Below are 10,961 nucleotides of genomic sequence, written 5' to 3'. Positions count from 1 at the left end.
TAAAGTTGGGAGTTATCAATTCATATTGATTTTGTCCTGCCTTATTGCATGGCTCCGGGAAGCCTCCGCATCTCCATTAGTATGCCTGGCAGGAGAAGGGTTCCTTCGCTTAGTAGCTAGGGGTGATATTACCGATCCAGATAGTATCCAAACTCAATATCCTGTTTCTCCTTTTCTCATTTCCTGTTTGCAGGTCTGAATGCTGGCGTTGTCACAGCGAGAGGGGGGAAGGCAGGGAAAAAGAGAGACAGCAGGACAGTGTGTGCACGGGAGAGGGAGGGCTGGCGGTGGGGGTATTAATGGGGGAAGTGAGGGGGAGGGAGGTAGAAGGGCTGCAGACACTTTTATTACAGATTTAATAATGACAAAAGAACATCATTAAACATTCATTAGAATTATTTAATTAAATTTTACTTTGGAGGGGGGGGAAGAGATTAGATATGATGTAAAAAGCAATATTGATTGAGAAAAGAACAAGCTTGGGAGATGTGATTTAAATTAAACTCTGCGCTCTCTCCCTCTTCTCTCTGTTTTAAATGAGGAAGGGGGCGTGCGGTGGCACGGGGGACGATTCGGTAGCACGCAGCGGTAATGGGGCACCGTGGCTGGGCAGGGCTGCTGCCTGCACCAGGAGTGACACTTAGCTACATCCCATCCTAACGTGGCGACTGGAGCCAACTTTCCCGGCAAAATGCCTCCGGTACCTTCCGAAGGGTTGCAGAGCTCTGCACCCTGGGGCTGAATTGGGCAGGTGACAAGCTGGAGAAAGGCACTTGGCAATTAGAAACTGTAGTCCCTGTCCGTGCCCTGCTAGACTTTTTGGATAGCTCTGGGCATATCCTTTCTGTGCCGTGGTTCCCATTGTGGCTTACGAATAACAGAGCATCCTCACTGCAAGGGTTGAGAATAAGTCCTCCTTTAAAGTCCTTTCAAGCAGGAATCATTTTAGAAAGAATGAAAATGCTCCCACAAAACAGCCGTGGCCCAAGAGGTGGCCAGGACAATATTTCAGCAAAAAACTAAGCCTGCGTTAAGGATTGAGAAGAGAAAAGGTACCCTTCTGCTAACAGCGACCTTAGGGAAAAAAACTGAATGTAAAGTTGCTTTCATGAGTGATCTACTGCAGAGAGCACGCCAAGCTAATGCAGGCACCTTCTGAATCCCTCTGTGTGGATGCTCTTAAGGCAGATACCGGTTAAACATAATCCAGATTTTAAAAATCTAAAGAGAGTTTTTAAACGGTGAAAGCTGTTAAGCTGTCGCTTAATAGGAGCCCACCTGTTTAACTCAAGAAACTGGCTGACTTAACAGTGAGGGAGATCTCCATGTACAGACCAGCCTGACTTGTGATGGAGGCGGTAGGAATAAAGAGAAGGGAAGTTAAAAGTTGTGAGAAGAAAGAAACAAAGAGCCAAAAAAAGCAAGCCAAAGCCTCAAGGACCAGGTCACAAACTGCAGCAGAGACTCTCCTAGTCCACAAAGCCACTAGAAAGTTGTACGTGAGCGAACTGTGATCCAAAGGTAGCGTGGTAGCTTTACTGCACTTCCAAGACTGACTGGGATTATTGGTTTAAACCCAAGTCTAGATTAATGAGGTAGCTTCCATTTTGGCAGTAGCCTAGCAAAGGCTGCATGGTCACACCGAAGCTCATGAAACGGGTGCAGTGCTGCGTGGCTGCTCATTTCTCTGCTTAAACTGTGGCCCGAAATTTACCGTAGCACTGAAAGTGAATTACACTGCTTTTGGGGATTAATGTAACCAGTTTAAAAGCATATTGTTAATTAGACTTGTGCATCTTTTTTTTTACAGGCCAAGCTTCTTTCTAGTTTCACCTTTCTCCTGGCACCAACAAAACCACATCCAGGAATCAGGAAAGGGATTTGGGATGCTGCTTCTCCGTGCAAGGCTGACCGGCTCCGATATTACAGCGGCTGTATCAGCAAGACCCCAATAATGGAAAAAAACTGTGTGAGCAGTCAAAGATGTGTGAAGCTGCCACCAAGATACTTAGGATAAACTGTAATTAACCATATTTAAGCTTAATTGCATTAAGGGGGAGAGGGAAATGAAAGCTGGAAGCAGATTATGGATCTGGCTTATAATTCAATTTGTGCAACAGCTAGGAAAGAAGGGGCCACATTCTCCAGCAGCGTGTTAGCAACGCAGGAGGCATGGAACTACTGGGACTCTAGAGACGATCGGTGAGCAGAAAACAGCAGAGGGAAAGAGAAGGAGGATTGGGAAGCAGAAGGTAGGAAAATACCTTGGGAGAAACAAGAGAGAAAGAGCAACTTAACCCCTCCCAGATGACTGGGAGGACAGGTCGGAGGATCTCATTTTCAGGGTAGTGTGTGACACCAACAAGACTCATTCAACATTGCCAGCTGTCACCCTTGTTTCTTTAGCGTCTGGTTTCACACAGACTTCTGAAAGAAGGAAATAGAGGATGAAGAAACTGGGTGATAGATTGTAAGTGCTGCACTTGCAGTGTTAGCCAAGTTCAGAAAGAAAAGAAACGTGATAATACAGGGACAGTAGCACCTCTATGTTTCGTAAATATTTCACTTTCCCTTAAATCCTTGCGATCACTCACACCAGCCATGGGCTCTACATGTTAGTGCAGAGACCGAGTGCCTGTAAATACCTTCTGGCGGATCCTCTCTAAACCACCGCTGTTTATAAGAGAGAATAACAGGGTCTGCGCTCCCCTTGCCACACTCCAGGAATCTCCTAGCCCGGGAGAAAACTGGTTTCTTAAAGCATTAACAGTTCAGGGCTCCCCTTTACTTGTCAGGATGCTTGTGCTGCGTGGGAACAGCCCCTGCCCACCTGCCTGCCTGCCTGCCTGCCTCTTTCCAGCCTTGCAGCCCCTGGCACTGCTGGAAACTGGCTCTCAGGAGTTTATTTCTGGCACCTTTGCCTTCGCGGCTGCCCTCTTGTGGTCCCTGGTCCTGGACTGAGAGAGATGCTGCGTCCAGAAGCAGGAGCGTGGTACAGTCTCCAACCCTTCAGCGCCTTCCAAACCGTAAGGCTCTGTCCCAGAACCCTTCCCGGTGTTCTGCTTTAGGAGGTGGCACTGGGAAAGTTGATGGAGCGGCGCGTCGGCTTTCCTGCTGCAGTGCTCAGTGCGTGCAGGTAACATCCAGACCCCGCTGCTGCAAAGGGCAAGCGGTCCTCCGGGCACTGAGAGGGAAACAGAGGTGCCGGGATGAGAATAGCATCAGCACCCAGAGCTCTAACCCTGCTCCTTGCCTGCCAGCCCAGCCCTGCCGCAATCGCCACTCACTCGCCCAGACACCGGTTCTTTCAGGGTGGGAACCCCCAAGCCCAGCTGGAGTCGTGCTGCGTCTAAACTGAATTAATCCTGGGGAAATACTGCCAGCCACACTGTCGGAACAGAGCCTGGTGCCGTCTCCAGCGCAAACCCTCGCCCTTCCAGCCACCGCCGACCCGAGCGAAACTTCCCTCCTCCTTCCCCAGCCCAGCAACCCACGGCCAACCCTAGAGCTGGCTTGGGGAGCGCTGCGAGTGATTCTGCAAGGCTGTGAGTGCGGGGAAGTAGAGCTGTAGCACGTCTATCAGCGCCACGTTAATAAGCTCAGCCCTGAAGAGCAGGCTGTCGAACCCTCTGCTGCTCTGAGACTGCTTGCCCGCTGGACCATGTCCACCTCCCCAGCCCCAGGTACCAGCATCCTCGATATCCGCTTCGTGCCCGTAAAGTCACCTGCAGCCTGAAAGGGATGAGAAACGTCTTTCACTGGAAGTGCCGAGGATCCAAAACATTTACAACCGCTCGATTGTTGAGGTACATCTGTGTCCTCTGCTTGGGGGGAGACGATACCTTGAATTATGGTTGTTTACTTTGATAGCTAAGTCTTTGGGGGTTCATGTTTTCCTTTTCCTCATCAGAAGAGAAAGCAAATTATTTTTACAGGCAGGCACAGCTGATATTAGACTATGGTCACAGGGCTCCAGGAGCCGGGTGCTTAAGAAAACTCTGGCCAGTAATAGCGTGAAAGTTGGTGACATGGGGTCCAGGAGAGGCTCAAAGCCATGGGACGCAAAACATGGAAGGAAAAAAAACAGCCCAAAAGAGAAAGAGTATCTATCAAAGTAAATTACATTTAATTAAACTAGGAAAATAATGTGCCGCCCACGAAAAAAAGTTCTTCCTCCCCCATGTATTCCCCCCGTTAGAAAAACAATCCAACAGCGATGGGGAACAGACAGCACGTGGTGGCTGGTTTCTTAATCACGCTCAAGGCGCATCTGCATATTTCTTTCATTTTGCAGCGATTATAGAGTTAGTGTTTAATTTCCTGGGCCCTGTGAACAAACCAATGCAAGGGAACAGTGAGAACTGGGGTAGGAATAGCTTTGTGTAATTAACGTCATTAATCATCAGACGGGCTTCGCTCTCAGTGGGAGACAGGGCTCAACCACCCACCCAACGAGGAAGGAGGAAATATTTGGGATGGGGAAAAAGGCACGAGCTTTTGCGCTTGGGTTGTTCACCGAAGCTTTGGGGGACCCGTCCTGCTCCCCGGCAGCGGTCACACCGTGTCCAATGGAGATATAAAGCCGCAAACCCACCGGGGCTGTCCTAAAAACAGGACATCAGGGTCTTTCCCAGGTTCAAGCTGCCCCATTTCTGCACTACTGAGGTCCCACTGGTCCTCACCAGTGGAGCAGGGATGGCTACAGTGACCTCCCCAGCTTGGAGGAGCAAAGGATCTCAGGATAACAGCTGTGGATGCTGCTCGGAGGACCAGCAATGGGTGCTATCAAAGGGCGTCCGGACTCGGTCCCATCACCCAGCCCAGAGGAGCTGGAAGGAGTTGCAGTTCCTTCCCACCTCCTTCGTCCCCTCGTCTCCCATTGTGCTACTCGTGGAGGGACCCGCAGGGTCTGTTAGCCGGGCACGCGGGCTCCATTCATCACTGCCTTGTCAAGGGTGCTCATTATCTCATTTATTTGCTCACTTTTCAGAGCACCGTCACTTTTCATTACCTTCCGCCAGCCTGACGGAGAGGGAGGGCCGGGAGAAGACTTGGGGGGGGGGGACGGACACCGTTGCTCAGCAGACGGACAAGCTGCCCGTGGCCGAGCGGGGCAGGAGGACCGGTCCCTGCCCGCTGCCTTCGGAGCAAGAGGATTGGGATGCCCAGCACAGTCAGGAGCGGCCACGCTTGGTAAAGCAAGGCTGGGCGGGCTTTAAGAGTAGTAGCTATCATCGGCTCTTGCAAACCATCATGTTTTGGCACTGTTTTGTCCTCGAGTCCCTGTTTTTGGGGTTATAAATGCATCTAAAGCACCGTTTTTTGATGTCCTCATGCCTAGGAAGCGCTCTGATAATTTCTGAGCTGACTATGAATGTCCCAAGTGCAGCAAGGGGGAAGGAGAAGCTTTTGTACTTAAAAGCCAAAAAAACACCCCACCACAAGAGAAAAAAACAAACCAAATCCTTCCGGTTCCAACACCAATTTCATCATTTTTAGGGCCTGACTCCTGCTCCTGGAATGCAATAGGGTTTGCACACTGTGCCTGGGCTCACTCTTGTCCAACTCTTGTCCCGGCTTCTCCTACCCAGGAGATCTTTCCTCGCAGGGGAGCCCTCCCACATGGTTTTAAACATTAACCAGCTTGCTCAGAAGAGTTGCCAAGGTGCTCGGTCTGGGTCAGGCCCCCGATATTCAGGCAGGGAGGGTCACTGCCTCGCTCCCTGCCTCTTCCCCCGGGAGGAGCAGGGCTGCTGGCTACTCCTTGGCTGTACCGCGCTGCTTCTCTGGACGCACAACAGACTTTCGGAACCTTCTACCCTTCCTCTGCATCCCAGCCATCGCCTGAGCCCTCATCTTTAACCTGCTTACTCCACCCGATGAAAAAAGTCAGCTCCTATTTCCCATTTCTCAGGCAACTCCATTTGTATCACAGCACTCGCCTCTCTCCTGGGCTTTTCCTAATCTGCACAGCCCAGAAAATTGGCCAAAGTGGTTAAAGGTCCCAAAAGGATGACGCTGGATGTCACTCCAGGGTACCAAAATACCAATTTGGCAGCCATGCACCCAACACCCTGGGCTCGGAGCCCAAGTTTCCTATCTCTGCTCTCTGAACATCCCTGCTCAACGCGCAGGGGTAGCTGAAGTTATCTGTGGTGGGTTTCAAAAGGCAAAGGAGCTGCTCTCGGTTCAGAAGGATCTCCCTGAACCTCGGCCACCCTTTCGTGGGCTTTCAAAACCATGATGGCTAGGAATATTATCTCGACTTTAAGTGCAGCGCTAGGTTCTGCACGTCTCACCCAGCAAGGATGAGAATAGCTCCGAGAGGACCCCAAAATGGGTGCAGGCAGAGCCGATGGCTGGGATGTGCTGGTCAAGCCCTCCTCAACCCTCTCGCTTCTACAACCAGATGGAGAAACCATGGCGATTCGGGCAAAGACCGGGGACCGTGAGCGCACTCGGAGGACTCGGTCTGTGCTCAGCTGTGCCGGTCACGTGCCGGCAGCCGCTCGGCAATGGAGAAGCTGCAAGTCAGGTTCGAGCCGAGTTCACCCCGTATCTCTACAGAGGACGAGCAAATCATCTCCACATGGGCAAAAGGAGAGTGTGGAGGAGAGGGGGAAGGCTGCCAGCGCAAGGCTGCGGTTCAGATCCCTCTTGACAGCTCCCCGACAGCCCCCACATCGCCTGTCATTCCACAAAACAAACTTCAAAGTAAACAAGGCGCCCAGGACCCGGCCGTTGCAGCCACTCTATCATCGTTCAGGAGTATTTTTCCTTCCTCCCCCCGCTTCTCCCGAGCCATTGCATTTACACGAGCTGCCCGGAGCTGGATTTACAGGGCAGGTGCCTGAGCAAAGCACAGGAGAGCTGGCTGGGCCCCAGGCAAAAGGGGAAGAGGAGAGTTTCACAAAAGCCTTCAGATTGTGGTTTTATATGATAGGGACTGCAGAACAACATCCATCTTCAGGCTTAACATTTCATCTCTAGATCAACAGTCCGTTCCTTCCCCCACGTTCAGCTGCAGCTGCTGGCTTATCTCTCCATTAAAGCATTTTCCTCTTATTGCGCAGTTTCACATGAGAAGGAATAAATGCCAGATGGGTCTCCCCTCCAGGTCACCACGCTGCAAGCCCCGGTCTACGCCGCAGCCCAGGGCGACACTGGATTCTGCAGTCTGGGATTCATCGCTGGCCAAAACCACGAACTTTGGAAAGTCAAGGCCAAGAATGAATACTCTGGGGGACAAGATTTCCAAACAGGAGGACTGAGAGTTTGCCTCCCTGGAAATTCCCATGCTGGAAGCACAAAGGTGCTGAGCGGAGATGCCTTCAAAAGTGCCCGAAGCACCAACTTTCGAAAGCATTTAAGGAGCTGGAGGCCCTAAGGGGTGTTTTTGAAGCTGGCCGAGATACTTTGGAGCACAGAAGCGGGATGGAGCAGACCGTGCCAGGGGTCTGCAGCCCTGCAGCTGCAGCTGCCGGCAGCACGGCGCTAGGAAAAACAGGGTGGCCACGCTACCCTGCCCAAAATTCGATAGCAAAAAAACAATGTTGGAGGCTGAGGTCTTCCCACGTGGAAATGCCGTCATTGGCCTCGGGGTCAGGCACCCGACTGCCTGGAGGAGGAGATGGTGCTCCTTACAGACTGGTTTTGCAAACACGTTTTTATCTGGTTACTCTTAACCACAGCGGTCAAACCCACTCCAGCACCCGGCTCCTGTCTACCTGCACAGCAGCCGAAGCCAAGACCTTACGGCCGTCCACCTCCTTTGCTTCAAAGCGTCCCGGGACCCTCGCCCTTTGCTGGGACGGTGTGGGTGCCGGCTTGCTCGTGCAGCCTGTCCTTCCCTTCCACGTCAAGCTGTGGCTGCGCCTGCCCAGCTCCTTGTCCCTGCCTCTCCCAGCCTCCATGGGGAAGTGGGCAAGCCCTGGTATTTTTATTACCATTCCCATCGCTGCCAAGTGCTTGCGTCAGTGGCCGGGAGGAGGCTGCGCTCTCCTTTATGAACCGCAGGGAAGATAAGATTGGACCGTTAAGTCTTTAGAGGATGCTGCCAAACTTCAGGGAATTGATGGAGCATCTTCCCGGCATCCTTGGATGTGTGCGTGTCACCAGCTCTTCCCAGCGGCACCAGCCTCGGGAAGTCACAGCCAGACACGGGCTTTCCGGGCAGCAGCACTATTTCCCCCCTAACATTTCAGTGGAATTCTTGGCACGGGAGGGATGAGCTGGGAGGGAGCGTGTGGAAGCAGTTTGTGTTGTGCCCACAGGAGATGCTTATTCGGCAGAAGAGGAGAACTGAGGAAGCATCACCGTTGGCACGAGCCACCGACTGAGCCCAGACCGTCTTCTCGGTGTCTGGTGCCATGGCATTAATGGCATTGCCAGCACTTGCGGTGACCAGCAGCGATGGCAGGGAGCTGCTGAGCTCCGAGGAGCTCCCTATCCCAAGGAGGGAGAAGCTCGCGGCGTTTTCCGATGTATCTGAAGTTTGCTGGAGTGTCACTGTGGTTATTTAGCTCTCTTGCCAGAGGCAAAAGGAAAAGCAGCAGCCTTTGAGCCATCCCCTGCCTTCGAGCCATCCCCTGCCCTGCTGCAAGGTGGATGGAGCCAGCAACCAGCGTGGAAGCAGCTCCATTTTTTTACAGCCATGATCAAAGCGCTCCGTGCCGAGAGATAACCTCCGGCAGGATCGACCCTGCCCCGGCTCTATGGAGCGATGCCACTTGCTTGGTGCATCCAGACAGGAGGCCACGGTGCTGGTTCATCATTCGCAGTCCTGCTCGGAGGGGCAGATCCTGCACTCCCTTCAGGCTCTTCCAGCTTATCTCTTGTTCCTGAGATGCTGAAGGAAAGGGGGTGGCCAGCAGATGGGCTCTCACCGGTCCGGCTCAGAGCTGTCAGGGTCAGGGATCAGCCTCAGGGGATACGAGTGGCTTCTTGTGCCACATCACCCCCCTAAAAAATGCCACGTGGGGCTCACGGTGTCTGCCAGGGGAAGGCAGAATTGGGAACACAAGGCTGTAATTAAAAAGCAGCCCCTTTCCCTGTCCTCCCAGACTCATTTCCAGTGGCTGCTCTGCTTCAAAACACTTCCAGACTGCAAAAAATGGGGACGCACAGGCTCCCTGGGCTTCCCGATGCCCCTTGGAAAAGGACTTCACCAGCATTTGAAGGAAAGCAAAGGGTGAAGGCTCCAGTTTTCAATCAGAGAGGGTCAGAGTGAAGGGGAAAGGATTTGCCTGTGGCCACAGAGCCAAGCAGTGGCAGAGAGAGGAGATTTTCCATCCCATGTTCACCTCCCAATGCTAACAGAAGCACCTGAGCGGCTTTGTTAATAAAAGTGCATTTATGACCACTAAAGGCAAAAAAAACCTTCACTGCTTTAGTGCTGGGGCAAGGTGCGACCACGCCGCCAGCTCGGGCGCTGCCGAAATTCAGGGAGGTATCTCCAGTGCTGTGGGAGATGCTGCTCTTTGAGTTTTGCAGACAAGGCTGAGTTTGGGATAAACCTAAAAACCTGATTTTTCTGAGGATTTCACACACACCAATGGCTATATTTTATCAAATCACGCAGCCCAGAGCGATACGCAGGGCAGCTGCTCCCCAGCTGTCCTACAGGCCCTCCAGGTACATGCCACGCTTTCATTTTAGGGATGTCTCCTTCCATATCGCACCACCGCAAGCCAGCTTTCCACTTAAAAAATGCCTTCAGCCCCTCCAGCTCCGTGGGCCGCTTCCCTCTGTTCAGCTCTGTCTGGATTCACTAACACTCAAAACACCTCATCTGATACCCAATTAAACTTATACAACAAGCAGAGGAGCGCGACAGCTCCGTCTTCTCCTGGAAGCCCCAGCAAGGTGTTCAAAAGCAAATGAAGTGGGACTAGATGATCGTTGTAGGTCCCTTCCAGCTGAAATACTCTATTCTATTCTATTCTATTCTATTCTATTCTATTCTATTCTATTCTATTCTATTCTATTCTGTTCTGTTCTGTTCTGTTCTGTTCTGTTCTGTTCTGTTCTATTCTATTCTATTCTATCTATTCTGTTCCTGTTCCATTCTATTCCTACTCCATTCCATTCCATTCCATTCTATTCTAAATATTTGGTGGTGTTGACCCTCCTGAAGGCACAGGATTGCCACCCTGAGCAGAGCAGAGCCCAGCACCCTGGCCGTGGCAAAGACAGGCTCAGCCACGCGGCGTAACCACAGCCATGGGCTCCCTCGCACCAAAGAGCACTTGCTAGCAGCTCCCAGCATCATGGTTAGGGGACAGCGTGCCCGCTCCTGTCCTTGTCTGATCTGTTCTTCACCCCATGAGTAGGACCTTCGCTGCAAAGCAAAGCTCCTCAGGTTAAATCTGCTGGCCCGCACGTCCCAGAAGGACAAGGCATGGAGCTCGGGGTTGTCATCTCCTGGGCAATTCTCATTTCTTGAAAAAGCATCCCAACAGCCAACAGCTCATCCTTTCTGCCTCTTCAACCAACAGCTCATCCCTTCTTCCTCTTCATCCCTGCCATGTCGCCACATTAAATCAAAGCTAAACACTTCTGTCCCTCTATTTGGACAGCATCTCTTTGCAGGACACCTCCGTGGTCCTTATCGTCTCACCTAGTCCTCGCCAGCCTACACGACACCGACACCACAGTGCCCTTTCCCAACCCACCCTTCCAGAAGCCCACCTCGTGATTGAAACCACCCTGCCTCCAACACAATCAAAACAGAGCCGAGAGGGAAGGAAAAATCAGAGAAAATAACCGGAGGGCACTTACTTCTCATAGTCGTGTTTGCAGTAGAGCTGCCGGTTGCGACAGTAGCAGGTCCCAGAGAGCGGCTGCAGGCAGACGGCACATTTCACGCAGCCTTCGTGCCAGGAACGCTCGTTGACTCGCAAGAGGAACCGGTCGGAGATGGGGGTGTCGCAGCCGGCGCACACCTCCCGCATTTTGGAGTC

General features: G+C 52.2%; 1 protein-coding gene across 1 annotated transcript in view; it reads right to left on the bottom strand.

Annotated features, from left to right (window-relative positions):
* Window positions 1-10,961, bottom strand: part of LOC128147258 (LIM homeobox transcription factor 1-alpha-like) — a 22,500-nt gene extending 11,539 nt beyond the window's left edge. Inside the window, exon 1 of the mRNA XM_052799695.1 lies at window positions 10,780-10,961. Within this exon, the coding sequence (XP_052655655.1) occupies window positions 10,780-10,952 (173 nt within the window). The 5' untranslated portion in view covers window positions 10,953-10,961. The remainder of the gene's footprint in view (window positions 1-10,779) is intronic.

The sequence above is a fragment of the Harpia harpyja genome, chromosome 10, assembly GCF_026419915.1.
Source record: "Harpia harpyja isolate bHarHar1 chromosome 10, bHarHar1 primary haplotype, whole genome shotgun sequence".
NCBI lineage: Eukaryota > Metazoa > Chordata > Aves > Accipitriformes > Accipitridae > Harpia > Harpia harpyja.
Note: the sequence above shows the minus strand (reverse complement) of the source record. Positions and strands in the feature narration are given on the sequence as shown.